Source organism: Schistocerca americana, chromosome 3 (assembly GCF_021461395.2).
Source record: "Schistocerca americana isolate TAMUIC-IGC-003095 chromosome 3, iqSchAmer2.1, whole genome shotgun sequence".
Classification (NCBI taxonomy): domain Eukaryota; kingdom Metazoa; phylum Arthropoda; class Insecta; order Orthoptera; family Acrididae; genus Schistocerca; species Schistocerca americana.
Window position 1 is genome coordinate 320,578,870 of NC_060121.1, and position 21,346 is coordinate 320,600,215.

The 21,346-nt window shown below is 44.1% G+C and overlaps 1 protein-coding gene across 1 annotated transcript in view; it reads left to right on the top strand.

Moving 5' to 3' along the window:
- LOC124606053 overlaps window positions 1-21,346 on the top strand; it is a 172,915-nt gene that overhangs the window by 103,353 nt on the left and 48,216 nt on the right. Inside the window, exons 8-10 of the mRNA XM_047138013.1 lie at window positions 8,910-8,986; window positions 13,587-15,013; window positions 20,840-21,033. Coding sequence (XP_046993969.1) covers window positions 8,910-8,986; window positions 13,587-15,013; window positions 20,840-21,033 — 1,698 coding nt within the window. The remainder of the gene's footprint in view (window positions 1-8,909; window positions 8,987-13,586; window positions 15,014-20,839; window positions 21,034-21,346) is intronic.

Genomic DNA, 21,346 nt, shown 5'->3' on the forward strand with positions numbered 1-21,346 from the left:
CATCGCAGTGACTCCATTCGCGAGAGAAATACAACGCCAATTCATGGCATTATGGTGTGTGGTGCTATTGGGCACAACCACAAATCACAACTGGTGCGTGTCCAGGGCACTGTGACCATTGTGACCTACGTGAATCACATACTGCGACCCGAAGCCATGCCCTTTCTGCTCAACACCCCAGACGCCATTTTTCAGCAAGATAATGCACTACCACCTGTTGCTGCATGAACACGTGTCACAGGACGTCAGCCTTTTACCCTGGCCCACTAGATAACGAGACTTGTCGCCAATCGAAAATGAACGGGATATGGTGAAAGACGGGTGCAGCACTGTTACCCAGTGCCAAGCACCACAGATGAACTTCGGAAACAGGTGAATGCACCGTGGATGCCTACATTGCATGACGCCATTCGTGACTTATACGCGTCGATGCCATCACACACGGAACATGTTATCACAGCCCATGGTGCACCCTGTGCCTATTAAGCAACTGCTGAACCGAAGTGACTGAAATGCTAATCATTTCTGCAGAACATACTAATATACAAGTGCTGTGAATATGAGCGTCCTATCTCTAGTCGTTCAAGGTGTTCTGCTTTTTCTGAACATGAGTGTATGTTCTATCAGGGACAGATCTGGGTAACTCTCTGTCCGCCAGAGCATCTCAACAACGTTCAGACAGTTCATAGAGACACGTGCCGCATGTGGGCGAGCATTGTCCTGTTGAAAAATGGCACCAAGATGCTGTCGCATGAGATGTAACACATGAGGACACATGACACCTGTGACAAACCGTTGCGCTGTCAGAGTTCCCTCTATCACTACCATCCGTATCCTGCAGCCCTACCAAATGGTTCCTCACCCCGTGAGGCCAGAAGTAACACCGCTGTGCCTCTTCTCAGGTCAGTATATGAATTTTACGTCAAGATCTGTCACTAACAAGCTTTGCTGGAATAGATTTTACTGTCTTTCGTTAAAGCTGTAAAACCCCGGCAGATTTTAGGAATCGGATCAGTATTCTATCACAGCTAACATGACTTGGAGCAATGACAAGCTGGATACAGACTCGTAGTAAATTCTGTCGTTATATTCACCAAAAAAGAATATACAATAAATACTTGCCCAAGTATTTTTACGCTTCTGATGAAATCAACAGGTTACCAGAGATGACGATGCTAAGCGCAGCATTCGTTTCTGTATTATACGGACGTAGCCTGACCATTTACGTAGCTCATACAGGTTCTTCTCCCACTTACAAATTGCTACAGAGCACAATACTAGCATTCTACATGTTTAAAGGCACAGCCAACATCCACCGAAAACTGGTACCACGCTGGGATGTATGTACGATCCACTGGCTAACCACCGACCGGTTCTTTGTTCTAGTCGGCTCGATTCTGAAGGCCTCAACCTTTGTCTCTGGAACGTTTTTACGTCCACTTGTACATTAAGCAGTGAACTATAGAATACAGGGTGTTTATAAATGAATATCGGGGTTTTAACGCTTTATAATATTTATTACATTAAACTAACAGTTATAAATGATATGTCAAATGAAAGAGCAACTCAAACAGTTTTACCAAGAACCTTATAAATGTTCAATGTAAGCACTATGGGACTTAACATCTGAGGTCAGCAGTCCCCTAGAACTTAGAACTGCTTAAACCTAACTAACCTAAGGACATCACACACACCCATGCCCGAGGCGGGATTCGAACCTGCGACCGTAGTGGTCGCGCCGTTCCAGACTGTAGCGCCTAGAACCGTTCGGCCACCCCAGCCGGCCAAATGAACAGGAAACAGGCAGGGAGGTAACGTTGGCCGTACACAGTTCCCCAGTGACACTGCATCATCCAGAAGCAATCTTAGCGTCCAACATTCCAGTACGCCGCTTGCTCGTCCACAATTCCAGCACTCCTCTGTGTCCGCCGCTTCCATCCTTCTCGCGCCAACGCTGGGACTGTCTCTCTCTCGCTAATCTCCCGCGACGACTGGTCGCTCACCGCCGAGAGGAAGCATGACCAAGCTAGGCGGCTAGTGCCAACCTCATCTCATAGTGCCGTACACGGCACATGTGTGATGTACTATGTTCTGTTACTGAAATATTCCTCCAATCAAACGCACAGCTGCGAAGATAGTCTATACGATCGTATCTTGATAACTAGTCAACGACGTGGTGCAGTGTCGAACATATTCAAAACGGAAGTAATTTTCCTGAATTCGTCCGTGAACATTGGGACATTTCGTGATTAGAGCAGTCTAGATCGCTTAACGTATTTATTTATAGCGTCGTTTCAGTTGAGAGGCACCCACATGCCTCGCTCATACTGTGGCATCAAGCAGTGAGGCCTGCAAGATGAGTGGTCTGCCAAACGAGTGGATTTATGCTTATTTATCGCAAAACATCAATGACTGATTATGAGATCTAGTACTCACAATTAAGCTACACATTATTCTCATGTTTGAACATTACTCAACGGAAACGGATAACGCACATCTGACTATTAGTAATTTACACAACTCCGATTGTTCACTACGCACTGCACATTTTCTTTCTTACTCAACGGCTTTGATCAACACGTGGCCATCGCACTGAATGTGAATGGCGCACACATAAATTCTGGATATCATTACTACACACTATTCGAAGAACAAGGCCACCGTTCTTTTTTCTTTACTATCTTTTTTTTATTCCGATAAATTCTATTATTCTATTATTACATTTTTATACAATAATTACACATGAGAAACTCCGCCGAGTGGGGATGGCTTTACATTGGTGATTCTCTATCTTATGGTCTCGTAATTATCTAACGCTACAGTGCACTTTCTGGATAGGATGGTGGATCTTTTGCTATATCTCACACTTCGACTCTCACACCCATCATCACGAAAATTTCCTCGAGACCGAGTGGTACAAAAAGGAACATGCATAACCCACTGCCTCTGAAACTATCTTGCTACTCTCCCATGCAAACCACACATACTTATATTACATGAAATACATCACACTGGCAACATACAATACAACACAAAGAATAGTCACAACGTTAGAATCACATAACTTTCAGCTTTCCCACTTCAATCAGTATTCATCCCAGTTTCACGCGACACTGCCCCACTTCATAACTTTTCTTTCCTACTACGAACTCTGGAGGATATATGCACATCTTCCTGTGCAATGCAAGCCAAGTGGCGTTGCTGGATAGACAGCTGACTCACCTTGCTTCACTCTCAGAGTATTTGAGTTTGAATCCAGCGTCACACGGAAACATAACGCGCAAAGTAATATTAAGAACATATTCATCACACACGTGAGTCCTCAACTGATACCATGGACGAGTACTTCTCTTTATCTTTTGACTCATACACATATTGAGACTCGCACAGTACTCACCACGTGGAACTACTCGTCTTTAATTTCAAGTCCTGCGCACGCCATTTCTTAAATATTTCCAACTTATAGTACACACGCCAGGAATTCAGCTTAACTTTAGCACTCGGAAGTATTTCAAGTTAGTACTAGAACTCACAAGTATTCCAACTTAGTACTAGCACTCGCAAGTATTTCAATTTATTGCTATACGTGGTTTCACTGTGACCATTGGTCACTTCCGAAGATTACTACGATCTCCTTAATATTACCTGCCTGTCATTTAATTCTCCCCCCAAAAGTTCCTGAAATAGAGAAATAATTATTCCAAACTACTCTTAAGTATTTCACATGCATACCATTTTCTCCACTCTTTTTGCCTTTACGGAGCACACCTAAGACAGGTCTTACCAACACTAGATCCAGCGGCAGAGTGCTGAAACATGGCCGTTCTTCAGGTCATCTCGCACCTCTGCCAAAGTGGGGGAGCACTTTGCTACCATATTGGTCAGCCACATTTCAGGTGCTCAAAGCTCAGGTAAATTTCATCTCTTTGACTCCGCCAAAGGTGACCAAAGCACCATCTCAAAGATGATCATATATTGCAATTTCACTATCTGTGGTTAGCAGACGACGATACATTCATTCATTTCACAGATCTCACCAAACTGGGTGTAGGGTTTATTTTGTGGGAGTGCACATGTGATCAATTAAATAAATAAATTGTCATTCTTTCCTACACTGGTATCCGGCTTCGGTGTATTAAGTGAAATTAAGTTATTATTACAAAAAATATGTTGTTCTGACAAGAATAACGAAAAATGTTGTACCTATTTTCAATGTCGGGCGGTTCTGTAGCCTTTCACAGTTACTGCTGTGATCTGTTTAAAATTTAGAACTTCTGCTAAAACAACGTTCAGTGTCAGATTCTGGCACTGAACGTTGTTTTACAGGTTCCAAGTTTTGATCTGAGCATGGCAGCAGCCGAAACGACGTCATTAAAATACATTAAGCGATTTAGACGGATTTACTCACGAAACAGTATAGAACACCTTTCAGAAATCTAGGAAAACTGAATCTACCTGTTCTCTTGGGTTTTTTCCCCCCGTCAGTCTTATTTTAGGTCAGAGTAGTCCCCGTCATCCTCAATTACTTGTTTGATATATTCGAACCTTTGAGTTCCCCTACAATTTTTATTTTCTGCAAAATCTTATACTACCTGTAAGGTATTCCTTGAAGTCTTAACAAATGTGCTATCATCTTCTCCCCTCTTCCAGTGCGTGTTCTTCATAAACTACCAGATCAAATGTGTCCAGACATATATTATGGCCCGTTAGTATGGAGTGCGTCCACCCTTCGCCATTATGACTGCTCCAACTCTGCTGAGGACACGTTCTGTTATATGTATGAATGTCTGTGGATAAATGGCAACCCATTATTCCTCAAGAGAAGAGACTAGAGAAACTAGCGATGTTGGATTGGGGGCGGGGGGGCGGGGGGGGGGGGGGGGGTCTGGAGCGATTTCGTCGTTCTAAGCCATCTCAGGGGTGTTCCAACTGGTTCAGGCAGGGATTCTGGGCAGACCAGCCAATTTCACGCATGTTATTGTCCACAAACCATTGCCTCACAGTTGGTGCTTTATGACAGAGTGCATTTGTCACGCTGTAATAAAAAATCATCCTGTCCGAACTATTCCTCTACTGTCGCAGGACACAAGGCTAAAGTGTGTTCATATCCTTTGACATTTAGCAATTACTTAAGCACGCTTCCGTATCACAACACCACCTCTTCCTCACTCCACTGTTTAACATCTACATACATACTCTGCAAGCTACAGTACGGTGCGCGGCGGAGTCATTTCTTTTCCTGTTCCATTCGAAAATAGAGCGAGGAAGAAACGACTGTCTATATGCCTCCGTATGAGCCCTAACATCTCTTATGTTCGTCGTCCTTAGGTGAAATGTACGTTGGCGGTAATAGTATCGTTTCGTAGTCAGCTTCAAATGCCGGTTCTCTAATTTTTTTTTAATTGTGGTCGTCGAAAAGAACGTCACATTCTCTCCAAGGATTCCCATTTGAATTCCCGAAGCGTCTCCGTAATACTTGCGTGATGTTCGAGCCTATCGGTACCAAATCTAACAGCCCGCCTCTGAACTGCTTTGATGTCTGCCTTTAATTCGGCCGGGTGCAGATCCCAAACACTCGAGCAGCACTGAAGAATAAGGATCACTAGCTTCCTATATGCGATTTCCTTCACAAATGAACAACACTTCCCTAAAATTCTCCCAATAAATCTAAATCGACAATTCACCTTCCCTGTTACAATCCTCGCATGCTCGTTCCATTTCGTAACGCTTTGCAACGCTACGCCGGAGCAGCCGCGAGGCTCAGGAGACTTGCCACGGTTCGCGCCGCTCCTCCCGTCTGAGGTTCGAGTCATCCCTCGGTCATGGTTGTGTGTGTTGTCCTTAGCGTAAGTTAGATTAAGTAGTGTGTAAGCCTAGGGACCGATGACCTCAGCAGTTTGGTCCTATAACAACCTACCACAGACAGACGCACAGGCATTTAAACGACGGCACACTACTAGTGCTACATCCGAACATTACGGGTTTGTTTCTCGTACTCATCTGCATTAATTTACACTTAGCTGTCATACATGACAACAACTAAAAATTTTGTCTTGCATCCATCTACAGCCATTCAACTTCGACACCTCCCTGTACACCACAGCATCATCAGCAAACACCCGCAGACTGCAGCTCACCCTGTCCGCTCTGTAATGTTCTCCACACATCCGACAGACCCAAATTTTACCATCGGATTGCCACAAGCCCTGTTCGGCATGTAACGTTCTCCAGACATTCCCCAAACTCAAACTATTTCATCGGACTGCAGCACGGCGTAACGTGAGTCATCACTTCGCCTCACTCCCTTCCAGCCATCCACTGTATAATCTCATCCTTTATACCACTTCAAGCATCATTTACCACTAGCTACAGAAATGTGTGACTTACTTGGGGTTGCTCAACTGTTGTACTGCATGATTTTAAAATCCTTACAGATCGTCATTGGTGACTGGTGGTAGCACTTTCGAAGTCACAAATAATTCCTTCCTCTGATTTCATGAGTTTTTTTTTTTTTTACCACACTTGACAATGCTCGACGATTCCTTCCTGGGCTGCCGGCAGAGTGGCGGAGCAGTTCTAGGCGCTACAGTCCGGAACCGCGCGACCGCTACGGTCGCAGGTTCGAATCCTGCCTCGGGCATGGATGAGTGTTATGTCCTTAGGTTACTTAGGTTTAAGCAGTTCTAAGTTCTAGGGGACTTATGACCTCAGCAGTTGAGTCCCATAGTGCTCAGAGCCATTTGAGCCTACCTGGGCTCTGGTTGTTCCTTCACATTTCCACTTCACAACCACATCGCCAACAGTCGACTGGGGCAGCTTTAGAAGGGTTGAAATGTCACTTTTGGCTTTGCTACTCTGCTGACATCCGATGACTAGTCCACGTTCGAAATCACTGAGCCCTCCTGCTGTTTCTCCTCTACTGCTGTTGGAGTCACGAACGATGGCAGACGAGTTTAGGCTTGTTCTGCGCATCTACGTCCCGCATTCTTCGACAGCCAATTATCTTTCAATACTGTGGTCTTCTTCTTAGCCATTGCGAGGATTAAACTTGATCTTAGCAAATTTACTTAGCGAATTTTTATTCCATTTGCTGCAAGTTGTCACAGCGGACAGAGGCGGTAAGCGACAAAATTCTGCACAAGCAAGCGAAAGACATAATTTGCAATATAAGTGCTCTCTTCAAGTGCAGAGCACTTGCTTACGTTTACCGCAACCGGAGCTTGGAACCGGCAACAATGAAATTCCCGTCCGTGTCTCTACCTGCACGAACCGCCATCGTTCGTGGAGCGAATTATAACATCACAGTTCTATCAGGTCCGGCTATCGTGAGATCTAGTAGTCAATTCCTTTACATAGGGATGTCCTGATATAGGGTGTTTCACAATGCTTTGACGATATGGAATTTGAATAGTACACGAAGTAACCGCGATACAAGGTTGAACATTTTACACAGAGTACTATATTTATTCAAGTTTACTTCTGAAATTCTGCATAGGACAAATGATGGGCTCACTTTTTGAACACATCTTTTGTAACTGCCGGAAGAATTTTGTAAATTTCATGGTGAATTCGATGTTCTGTTGCAAGCTCTTCGGCCGGCCGCTTGGGCATGTTTTCGTAACCAACGACAAGAGCTTTCCTTTAAACAACTACACACACGTTCGCTGTTCTCGGGAGTTCGGAAGGGTTTCCGAGGGCGTTTTGAGTTTCGATTCGATGCACTGGTAGCTGCACGGAAATTTCTTACCCAATTCAATATTATTCCACTAGCAGGAATCTAAATGCTTACGAACGGCACGCTGCACGCGCACGACAGATTCACCTTAGCGAAAATAGCACTCCCCGCGAACGCATGATGTTGCTGCTACCAGTACGACATGAATTTGGAAATTTGTGTTAAGTTCTTATGGGACCAAACCGCTGAGGGCATCGGTCCCTAAGCTTACGCATTACTTCTCTAATTTAAACTAACTTACGCTAAGGACAACACTCACACCCATGCCCGAGGGAGGACTCGAACCTCCGACAGGGGGAGCAGCGCAGATCGTGACAAGGCGCCCCAGACCGCAACATGATTACTGACGTGCCTTTGGGATGAAACTTAACACTCCGCACTACTTAGAATCACTACTCAGCTTCGCAGCTATCACCTGGGCACACAGACTGAACCTGGTCACGAACAAAGACTCAGTCAGACGAGAGAAGAGAAGTATCTATCTGGAGCCGTCGGCACCATCTCAATGGATGCACTGTGTATGGTGTTCGGAATATGCCCCACAGATATTACGATCAAATACACAGCTGTAAGGTACTAGTTAAAGATGGGCAGATTCGATAAGGTACATGCAATGACTGGTGTACCGATAGAGACGACAACTCATCTAAAAAGTTGGCCTTTGGATACATGGCAACATGATTGGGATGTAAGTGATAAGGGACGTAGACTGTGCGACTTCCTAGTTGACATGAGCGGTTGAGAATGAAACATATCGATCTCAGGCGCGGTATGGTACATTTCTTAATTGGACGCGGACCTTATCCCACGCACTGAAGACGCGTGAAACTGAGGCAGACTCCCACACGCACATGCGGATGTTATGTCCGCACTATAACACAACAAATATTCCGTGATAACCAAATTTATTTGACCTTCTGTCACTCAAAACGAAACTTAAGTTCGACTACACAACACTTCGCTGGCTGTAGCGCCAAGGAGAAATCAGAGTCACTAGTAGAGAATACAAGTCCAAACCACTGCCAACCAGTCGATACCGACGCGTCGCAAGTTTCCAGCCAGGGAGGCCACAGTACGGTTCGGTCGTCGTGAATCCAGCAGCCGGGTAGTAACACAGTCATCGGCGAAGATTGAACTGGTTAAACGGGCTCAGGGAGCTCGCTTAAATCCGCAGGTCCGGCCAATCACAGTGTTGGTAGATGGCGCCCTTATACGGTTGCTCACTCTGGTGGCAAGGGCAGCGCCGCCAGGGTAATCCGTATCGACAGTGGTGTGTACGCTGCCGCTAACCTCGCGACGACGCGTTCACTGGCGCCAGTTGTTGACATCGTGTGCGGCGCCAGCTGTACTCGCTGTGTGCCGCCAACACAGACTTAACGGAAGGCCTCGGCGCTTGTTGGTGACGTCACGTCAGCTAGGCACCTAGAACGCCAGGTCTGTTGCAGGCAGAAACGCCTGGACGTGCTTATCACTATACATCTCTTATTTTTGGACAAAATGTTTGGTATTGTTTTTGATTCTGCAGTTTTATTTAGATGAAAGATTTTCTTATTGTCGTAAAGCTGCAAATGAAGATCATAGTTCTGTGTTACTGAATGCTGTCGAAACAAACGTAGATCAATATGAGAAGACGCTTTGCCCCATTGCAAGCTTCGGAAATTTTACATTCAAGTAACTATATTTACTTGATCCATTTTGCTATAGAAACTTACCCCAACCCCCTTACAATGAACTCGTTTCTTTTATTTATTTATTTATTTTCGTTTGACATCGTCACTGGAAATGTGAACTAATTTACATGTGTAAATGTTCAACTGTTGCCAGTCGTTAGATCACAGTCGTTTTCAAAGAAAGGAATTCTAAACAGGAAACAAAATAGCTTCATACATCGAAAATAATGCTGAGCTTAAACTTTTTTAAACATGCACATTAGAAAAGATAAATATTCCCCTCTTGCAACTGAAAGGAGAAACATTATAAGATAAAAAAAATTTATTTGATAAAACAAGTATCACTCTTTTGCCTCTTCTTCTGTCCCCCTCCCCCAACGTGTACAATCGCAAGATATTTCATTAACATTTAGTGCTCCTCACCCCACAGTCAACCAAGATACCTAAAGAAGAGCACCAATGTGTTCACAGTTTCTTGTAAAAGCAATCCAGTACAAACGTAACTTCCTCAGATTTACAAATAAGGTAAAGAAGCACGAATTCTGTTGCTGCTTGACCATGAAGTTGTTTTTGTATGTCAGTCCTTAAAACAGGCGAAAATTTAAGTTCAGGAGTACACTATTTGTTAAGAAGTGTAATGAACTGCACAATTAATTGATTGCAGAAATCTCTCGGAACAATCTGTGTTGGTCAACTACCGCCAATAGTTTCACATTTTCCTGTGTCAGAGAGGGAGACACCACCATTGTGAGTATGCCTGCAACAGACCTGGCGTTTGCAGTGCCTAGCTGACGTGACGTCACGAACAAGCGCCGAGGCCTTCCTTTGAGTCGGTGTTGGTGCCGCGCGTGCTGTAGCACGCCGCGCCGAGTTGACGGCTGCTGTGCGGCGGCCGATACGGCAGCGGAGAAGAAGGTTTCTCAGAACACACTGTCTTCTTCTGTGGGCAGTACGCTAACAATAGACATACACTACACTTATACTACACAGGAACATACATACATACATAGCAATAAGAGACAAAGAAAACGGCCACAAGTACATGCATTAACAAAGAGTGTTCCAAAAACGACACATGGACAGTACCTGAGGACACGACATAACAGACATGCCTATGTGCAACGTAACAACAATCTCCAGGAGGTGGACAGCGGCACCCACAATGACAGCGACAAAAATGACACTGAAGACGAACAGGAGGAGAAGGAAGCTGGGATGTAACAGTCAATAAGACTCCTAAAATTATGAATCAGATATAGTGTGCCAAAATGCACTAACAAATTGCAGATGTCAGTCAAATAATAGTTAAGAATAGAGCATACTATGCAGTCATGGACTGTGCGGCTGGTCCCGGCGGAGGTTCGAGTCCTCCCTAGGGCATGGGCATATTTTTACGTTCATCTCAAACAACAAAATTTTATTTATATGTCAACCTCAAATTATTGTTGTGTGTTTCTCTTTTTTAAGTATTATTCTTTGCCAACAAAACAAAAACTACAGAAAAGGTGGCAAACGAAAACGGTAGGATGTATGACCTGTTTTAAAACGTCAGGTAACACGTCTTTAAATTTGCAATAAATACGTAAATAATAGGCAACAGTCGATGTGGCGACGCTGTAGCAGCAAGCGACAGACGTTAAGTATGAAGCAGTTATAATCGGACATTAGTGCACGTTGGAAGTCACTTGAGTTCTCCTTACCGACCCATACCGTTGACACTGCTTCTTTACTGACAACACAATACTCTCCGCCTTCTTTGATAGTGGGGGGGGGGGATCCGCCGCTCGTGGCATCTAATGATAAATTCCGCATTACAGAGGGATGTACGGATCAGACAGTGTATGGAACCTTTCCCCATCGATTCTCTACAGGACCTCCCCATTTCTTGTTTTATTTCTTAAGCTGTCCTGTACGAATACAACAAACTGTTTGTTTATAAACAAATAAATCTTCTGCTACCAGTCACGAGTTTTTCTTTATTTTACTATTCGCACGACGCGTTTCGAGAAATAATTCCCATCTTCAAGTGCCTTTTTTTGGTGTTTATTAAGCTATTTCTTTTGATGTTGTCAGTGTGTGTGAGTCTGCTTCATTTTGTCGACTTTTACTGTAATACATAAGAAACACGCGATTTTTAGTTGGGTATCAATTCTTTTTGTGAGGTTAGTGGCTAAAATTTAGAAGAATTTGTACTTAGTTTTCTAATGGTCCATTTGTGTAGAGTCTCACATACACTTAACATCGCACACAACTTGTTGTACACTTTACACATCGAATATATCTTATATAAACAAAACAGTTACATAGATCTTCTTACAGGTAGTCCACAGCGATAAAATTATAGGTCTTCCACAGATTATGATATGCTTTTGTACAGAGGTTATTTATCTTAACAATTTGGCTCATGAATTACTTATATTGATTTTACTATTGTGCTTATTTCTATTTTTTACTATTTTTATTTAAGTATATTATCGAAACATCTGAATAAATTCACTGATTCACTTTCAAGTTTTTCATTTAATATTTTATCTTCATATTTTCTGTAATGTGAATATATCTCCAGTTCTCCAAGCTAATCCATTTTATGTCCTTCATTTAATCGGAGGAGTACTTTGACATTTTGCTCTGTATTATGTATGTGTGTTGCTATTGCTGATGTAGTGTGTTTGTTGTGTGTGTATGCTGTAACGTGCTCTGTGCATCTGGTGTTAATATTTCGGGCTGTTTGTCCTACATAGAACTATGAACATTCCTGGCATGTTACCTTGTATATTCCAGAGTCTGAATATGGATCATGATTACACTTTATACAGTATTATGTATTAGTTTTTTGTGTAGTTTATTAGATGTAGAAAACCCAATTTTTACTCTGTGATTTTTGAAAATATTTGCAAACTTCTTTGATACATTGCCTATGTATGGAATGCTAGATATACATTTGTTTTTCTCTTTTTCTTCTGTGGCGCAGTTTGTACCTGGGTTTTTCTTCACTTTATCTAAGATTGTGTCAACCATGGAAGCATTGTAACCATTGGCAACTGCAATCTTTTTCACTGTGATTGTTTCTTGTTGCATATTTTCTTGGTTCAATGGTATTTTTGTTGCCCTATGCAGCATTGACCTGTATGCTGCCTGTTTATGGATATTTGGGTGGCATGAGGTTGCAGGGACTGTGGTGTCAGTCATTGTGTTCTCCTATAAATTTTGAATGTGCATGTGTTGTTGTGTCTTGTAATATTTAGGTCCAGAAAGTTGATACTTTTATTTTGCTCATATTCCACTGTAAATTTCATTTTCTCATTTAGATTATTGAAATGATTAAGAATGTCTGTGATGTCTTTGGTATCTCCTTTCACTAACAGTAGTGTCTCATCTACATATCTCCTATAAAATTCTATTTTCTTTAGGCAAGGTTCTTGGCTGCCAAATAATTTTTGTTTTAAGTGATTTATGTATATGTCAGCTATGGTACCGGATATACATGAGCCCATTGCTAGGCCATCTGGTTGCTTATAAATGTTGTCATTAAAGGTAAAGTTATAACTTAGGGTTAACTGAAGGAGTTCCATAAATTCGACAATCTCTGTGTATGAAAGTTTCTTGTGTTGCATAAGGTTCTTTTGTATTACTGTTAGAGCTTCTTGTATGGGTATGTTTGAATAAAGGTTGGTGATGTCAAGTGATATAAACTGTGCATCTTGGGGGAGCTTTCTGGTTCTTAGTTCTTTGGCTACAACCAGGCTGTTTTTTATGGAATATGTTGTTTCATACGTATAATTTTTCATCGGTATGTTATTCAGTTTTTGTGACAGTTTGTATGCTGGGCTATTTATAGAGTTGACCACGGGACGTATCGGGTTTCCATTTTTGTGTATTTTTGGCTGTGCTCTTAAGTGTGTTTCTTATGTATTACAGTAAAAGTCAACAAAATGAAGCAGACACACACACACTGACAACATCAAAAGAAATAGCTTAATACACACCAAAAAAAAAACGCACTTGAAAATGGGAATTATTTCTCGAAAAGCGTCGTGCGAATAGTAAAATAAAGAAAAAAATCGTGACTGGTAGCAGAAGATTTATTTGTTTATAAACAAACCTATTGTATGTACAGTCGCATACTTTCAAAAACCATCTATAATGGATCAAATGAGATAAGAAACTGTGTTTCACACGAGATACGTTTCGTGCTCCCCGCAGTCGTCTCCGCCGTCGACGCCGCCCCCGCCGGCCTCGGAAGCGAGGTTCTTCCAGCGGGCGTCCTGTACACCCGGCGATGGCCGCGCCACGCCCATCATCTGCCAGGTGCCGACGCTGCGCGCTATGCCGGCCACGACGAACGCGTGGCCGCCGCAGCCGCCGGCGTCGCTCAGCACCGAGACGGAGCACGCGCCGCCACCCGCCGCTCTCCGGCCGCGCTCTCCAGCTCCAGCGCCGGGTCCGGCTCCAGGCGACAGGGAGAGGGACTTGGCCGTGTGGGTGGAGGCGGCCCGGCGCTCCTCCCCCGCGGCGTGGGCGCCTCCGCGTCCGGCCACGCCCGGTCTCCGCGACAGCTCGGCGCCGAGCTCTCGGCCGGCGACGCCTTTCCACTCTGCGCCGAGCTCTCGGCCGGCGACGCCCTTCCACTCTGCGCCGAGCTCGCGGCCCGCGACGCCCTTCCAGTGCTTCATCGACGCCGCGGGCGACGCCGTGTCGTTCACGGCCGCCGTCAACAGCAGGTCGCCGACGCAGGTGGGGGCCGGGCAGTACCCCGCGGGGGGCGGCAGCCGCCCCACGTCCCCCCTGGCGCCCCCGGACTCCCCCGTGAAGCGGCCGGCGTCTCCCGTGCCGCCGTACATCCCGGGCGTGCCCGCTTCGCCCGTCCGCCGCCCCCTGCGGAGGGTCCTCAACGGCCAGACTCCTCACCGGCCGTACAGCCCCAGTGCTCCGGCACTCACCAGACTGCACTGCTACAGCGGCGGCGCCGCCGCCTTCGCGGACGACCTCTGCGACAGCAGCTGCGGGCTCGACAGTCGCGGCGGTACCACCATATACTACTACAGCGCGACCGACGGCAGCTGCAGAAAGCTGACGAGGAACTTCTCCCACGATGACGAGCGCTCCATTGCTGCCGAGACGCCCGAGAGAACCCAGTCCAAAAACTTGGCGCGTTCCGTTTCCTTCGGCCCTGTCGAGGTTTTGGACGGCTCTGACAAGGAGACTCTCCCAGAGACGTCAATCACCGAGCGGGAAATGAACCGGGACAACGACGATGCCGAGACGGCTGCAGTACTTGAAGCTCCCAACAGTCCAGTCAAGAAAGTTAATTCCGAAGACAGTCCGGAGGCAAAAAAGGAGATAGCCTTTGATGACGCACCGCAGAAACCGTCGTTGCTCGTGCCGGCCGTAAAAGTGGAGGAAGTGTCTCTCCAACCTGGTAATGAAGCTGAAGCAGCCCAAGGGACCACAATACAGGCTCAGCAGATGGAGCCGCATAACAAGGATCTGCCTACTGGAAGAGGGCAGAAGAGCTCTGAATGCAAGGCTAGGCAACTTCCGAAGTTCAAGCTCGTTCCTGAAGGTGGTCAGCTCCTGCGCGTAGACGCGCAGCTGATGACCGCAAATGGTGCAGTATATTATATCTCCCTTTTTATTTTCTAGAACCTATGATTCTGGGATCTAACCAAGCTAACAGTCCCAGTTTTGTACATTACATCTCTCTCCACACCTCAAAGTATCATCAAAAAGAAATTCTGTGCTCTAGACTTTTGGTGCATAGAGGTAGCACGCGCGATGTAAACCGTAACTTTACTGATCAGCTCCCAGCACCACACTAGTCTATCCTGTAAAAATATCTGCGTCTCTACGTAACTACTGCAGTCTTCATCCATTTGATCCTGCTAACTGCCTTAGCGTCTCTTTACGATTTTTACAGTTTTCACATCCCACACATCATTCCATCATTAGATGCTGATTCGTTTGTGTCTCAGAACGTTCCCTATCAACCGGTCCCCTCTTTTAGTTAAGTTATGCCACAGATTTCTTTCCTCCCTAGTTCCATTCAGTATATTATCATTATCTATTCAATCTATCTATCTAATGTTCAGCGGTTTTCTGTAGGAGCAAATTTCGAAACTTCTATACTCTTCATGTCCAAACTGTTTAACTTCTGTGTGAGCCTACACCCCGGACAAATACTTCCTAACACTTCCATTTGATTACATGTTAAAAAATCGCTCTGTTTCGGAAACGCTTTTCTTGCTACTGCCTTTCTGCACTTTATATCGTGTCTGCTTTGATCGTCATCTCTTATTTTACTGTTCATATAGGAGATCTCCTCTACTTCTTTCACTGTCCTCTTTCTTGATCTAATTCTCACGACACCTCATTTAATTCGACTACATTCCATCACCTCTCTTTTATTTTCGTTGATGGTCATCTTATAATCTCTTTTCAAGACACTATCCGTTCTGTTCAACTGATCTTCCATGTCCTTTGAAGTCTCTGACAAAATTACAAAGTCATCCGCAAACCTCAACGCTTTTATTTATTCTCCAAAACTTTAATTCTGTCTCCAAATATCTCTTTGTTTTCGTTTACTGCTTGCGCAATGTATAAACTAATAACATCTGAGAAAGGCTACATCTCTGTCTCACGCTCTTTTAAACTAACGTTTCTCTTTGTTGCCATTCTACCCTTCCGATTGTCCTCTGGTTTCTGTTGTAGATGACATTTCACTCTCTGTTCTCCATAACTGCTACTGTCAGAATTTCTAAATGTGCAGTCCAGTTCACAACATCGTAAGCTGTGTCTCGGTCTAACAAATGCTATAAACGTAGTTTCGCCTTTCTTCAGTGTATCTTCTAAAATAAATAAAGTCGTGGGTTCAGTGTCATCTCGAACTTTCCACCATCTCTCTAGAAACCAAACAGATCTTCACCGACATACCTTTTACCAGATTTTCAATTTTTCTGTAAACAACTAGTATAAGCATTTTAACTCTATGACTTATTAAACTGATGGTACGGTAATATTCACACTCTGTCTTCTTTAGAATAGGAGTTAGTACATTCTTCTTGAATCTTGAGAGATATATCCCTTGACACATATATCTTGCCTAGCAGGTGAAGTAGTTACGTAATTGTATGTTTTCTTAAGGATCTCTGTAATTCTGAGGGAATGTGCTTTGTGTCGACTTGTCAAATTTTTATCCAGTATCATATCTCCCATATTACCTCCTTCTCTTCCCTTTCCATAGTATTCGTTTCAAGCTCGTTTCCTTCACAAAATTCTTGTATTTATTCCACCTTTTAGCATTCGCTTGGCAGTTGCTTACCATCTGAACTCTTCATGTACATGTAGCTGTTTCTCTTTTTTCCACAGATTTCTTTAACTTTCCCATATCTATCTTTCCCATAGACACACACGCTTCTACAAATTTGCATTTCTCCTCTAGCCATTCCTGCTTCGTTATTCTGCGCTATCTGCCAGTCTTCTTATTTAAACATCTGTGTTGCCTTTTGCCAGTTCGTTTGCTACATTGTTATTCTCCTTTCATTAGTAAAATTCCATATGCCATGTTTTGTCATGCAGTTGTCTTAGTCATTGTCTTTTCACCTATTAGAACCTCTGTTTCTTTCACTATTATATCTTTCAAAGCTGTCCATTTGTTTCCAGTTCCGTCTCATTCCCATCTTCCAGTCAATTGTTCCAAATGTTTCCTTTGAAACTCTCAAGATCCTCCTACGTTTCCAATTCATCCAGGGTCCATTTCCTTAATTTCCAACTTTCTGCGATTTCCGCAGTTCTAACTTTCAGTTCATAACTAATTACGGTCAGATTATGCCCGTGCCCCCGGAAATGTTTCGCAGTTTCGATCTGTTCCTGAAATCTCTGTTATTTCATGATGTATGTAATCTATCCGAAACCTTCCGATGTCTCCGGCTCTCTTACATGTACAAAACCTCCTTTCATGGAAAGTGCACCGGCGATACTCGTACTATCCTACTCTATGTCTCTTACGACCTCGTCGCAGGTATTTTTATTTATTGGTTGCCGCTTACAAATGATCTGCCAGCTTGTTTCTGAGACAGGTCGTACTTTCACAATACAAGATTGTACGTGTACAGAATGTGAAACTTATTTATTATTTCTTGTTTTTAATAGGGATTAATAATATTACAGCTTTGAATACTTATCGACTTAAAGGTAATTGAGAAAAGAAAATCTCAAAATTAATTATTTATAAATAACTGATATGAATTTATGAAGACAGAGAAGAGGTTACGATGTATTAATGCTTTAAGACGTATATTATAAATTCGGAAAAATATTTCTGAAATGAACAAGATTCTTGCATTTAAAACGGATAAATGAAAGATACTAAACATTTATGAATTTAACAAAATTTTGGAAAAAAAGAAATATAAACCATAATCACATTTTTTTGGAAGAATAAAAGAAGAAGATAGGAAAGATGATAGTGGAAGGACGTCACTTCACCAAGTATGTATGATGGTGAGTGCCTCGGAATTTTCCATCAAGCCGCCGACCGCAAATCACAGCTCTTCATCTAAACCTAACAACTCTAGATTTCCTAGGCCGGCCGCGGTGGCCGAGCGGTTCTAGGCACTTCACTCCGGAACAGCGCTGCTGCTACGGTCGCAGGTTCTAATCCTGCCTCGGGCATGGATGTGTGTGATGTCCTTAGGTTAGGTAGGTTTAAGTAGTTCTAAGTTCTAGGCGACTGATGACCTCAGATGTTAAGTCCCATAGTGCTCAGAGCCATCTAGATTTCCTAAAAACCAAACCTTAACCTCTAATAATTGTCTTTACTCCATGATGTCAGCGTGTTCTTTTTCTACTTGCATACAGAGTTGTTGAGATTAATGTTCTTTTTTTAAAAAAGAAAGAAAGAAAGCTATTTCGTTGTTTATTTTGGGTATTTTTTTATTTTCATTGATGGTCGTGTCGGGATCACTATCATCACCTGATTCCACGTTTGAATCAACGTTGTTTTCCATCCTGTAGATTCCTTCCTGTCTTTGCATGTAGGCTCATTGTTTGTCTCGGACATTTTATATTTCGAAGAAAATGTTCAAATGTTCAAATATGGTTCAGATGGTCCCCTAGAGCTTAGAACTACTTAAACCTAACTAACCTAAGGACGACACACACATCCATGCCCGAGGCAGGCTTCAGCGTCTAGAACCTCTCGGCCACTCCGGCCGGCTTGTTCAAATGTGTGTGAAATCTTATGGGACTTAACTGCTAAGGTCATCAGTCCTAAGCTTACACACTACTTAACCTAAATTATCCTAAGGACAAACACACACACCCATGCCCGTGGTGGCACCCATGACTGCTCGGCTAATCCCGCGAGGCTTCTATATTTCGCTTTGGATATATCGTCAGTGATAGCGTTTAATATGGTCCATTGGTCTTCGTCTCTGAACACTGCGTGTATAGTGTCTTGAATATTGTTGTGGTTTAAGTGTAATATGTGTGTGCTGTTGGTATATTGACCGCAGAAAAAGACGATGTGCTGGAGAGCCTCCTTCCCCACACATCCCAGGGAAGACGAATGGAATATTCCAGAATTTCAAACACGAACAGCTGCTAGCATGAGTTTCTTAGAAGTAGATACCTTAGGGGCTACGAAGCAACTCAAATCGCTTGATACGGGCAAGTCTTCAGGTCCAGATTGTATACCGATTAGGTTCCTTTTAGATTACGCTGATACAATAGCTCCATACTTAGCAATCACATACAACCGTTCGCTCACCGACAGATCTGTCTGTACCTACAGATTGGAAAACTGCGCAGGTCGCACCAGTGTTTAAGAAGGATAGTAGGAGAAATCCATCGAACTACAGACCTATATCATTGACGTCGGTTTGCAGTAGGGTTTTGGAGCATATACTGTATTCAAACATTATGAATCACCTCGAAGGGAACGATCTATTGATACGTAATCAGCATGGTTTCAAAAAACATAGTTCTTGTGCAACGCAGCTAGCTCTTTATTCGCACGAAGTAATGGCCGCTATCGACAGGGGATCTCAAGTTGATTCCGTATTTCTAGATTTCCGGGAAGCTTTTGACACCGTTCCTCACAAGTGACTTCTAATCAAGCTGCGGGCCTATGGGGTGTCGTCTCAGTTGTGCGACTGGATTCGTGATTTCCTGTCAGGAAGGACGCAGTTCGTAGTAAATAGACGGCAAATCATCGAGTAAAACTGAAGTGATATCAGGTATTCCCCAGGGAAGCGTCCTGGAACCTCTGCTGTTCCTGATCTATATAAATGACCTGGGTGACAATCTGAGCAGTTCTCTTAGGTTGTTCGCAGATGATGCTGTTATTTACCGTCTAGTAAGGCCATCCGAAGACCAGTATCAGTTGCAAAGCGATTTAGAAAAGATTGCTGTATGGTGTGGCAGGTGGCAGTTGACGCTAAATAATGAAAAGTGTGAGGTGGTCCACATGAGTTCCAAAAGAAATCCGTTGGAATTCAATTACTCGATAAATATTACAAGTCTCAAGGCTGTCAATTCAACTAAGTTCTTGGGTGTTAAAATTTCGAACATCTTCAGTCGGAAAGACCACATAGATAATATTGTGGGGAAGGCGAGCCAAAGGTTGCGTTTCATTGGCAGGACACTTAGAAGATGCAACAAGTCCACTAAAGAGACAGCTTGTACTACACTCGTTCGTCCTCTGTTAGACTATTGCTGCGCGGTGTGGGATCCTTACCAGGTGGGATTGACGGAGGACATCGAAAGGGTGCAAAAAAAGGGCAGCTCGTTTTGTGTTATCACGTAATAGGGGAGAGAGTGTGGCAGATATGATACGCGAGTTGGGATGGAAGTCATTAAAGCAAAGAAGTTTTTCGTCGCGGTGAGATCTATTTACGAAATTTCAGTCACCAACATTCTCTTCCGAATGCGAAAATATTTTGTTGAGCCCAACCTACATAGGTAGGAATGATCATCAAAATAAAATAAGAGAAATCAGAGCTCGAACAGAAAGGTCTAGGTGTTCGTTTTTCCCGCGCGCTGTTCGGGAGTGGAATGGTAGAGAGATAGTGTGATTGTGGTTCGATGAACCCTCTGCCAAGCACTTAAATGTGAATTGCAGAATAATAATGTAGATGTAGATGTAGATGTAGATACAGATGTTGGTGTCTGCCTCAAACTTACGCACTTAAAATGCGTGGGGTAAGGGCCGTGTCCTGTTAAGAAATACCGCCGCTGGGATCGATATGTTTGAGTTTTAGTGTCTCCCTTGCATCGGAAAAGAATTGGTATATCCTGCGGCCTGTATCACTTGTGTCCCACTCGCCTTAACATGTCGTCGACAGGACGTTACAGCCTAATGTTTCTTCCTCCTTTGACCTTAAGTACCCGTGTACACGTTCCACAGGAAAGCAAAGCTGCTTCTGCATGCCAGCAGGTGTTTCGGGCAGCCCGTACGCGCCGCTGCTGCAGGCGATCAGCGAGTCCGGTCGCAGCCGGCCCGCCGGCGCGCTGGAGCCTGCCCGCGGCGCATTCGCACTGCTGCTGACGCCGGCGGCGCTACTGCAGCAGGCGCTGCTGCACGCCGACCACCAGCTGCCCTGCCCCGCCGGACAGCTCTCCGGGGACAAGGTGGGGGCGACTCTCAGGGCCGGTTCAAACAGTACTTTCGGCCAGAATAGACTACTCGTTGCTGTGGGGGCGCGTTTCGCACTTGCGTCAAAACCAGCCTGATTAACTGACTGTGCCAAGCGTAGAGCTCCAAAATCTTAAGTGTGTTTCAGATTGCGCATCTACATCTGCACTATGTGATCAAATGTATCCGGACACCTGGCTGAAAATGACTTGCAAGTTCGTGACGCCATTCATTGGTAATGATGGAGTTCAATACGGTGTTGGCCCACCCTTAGCATTGATGACAGTTTCCACTCTCACAGGCATACGT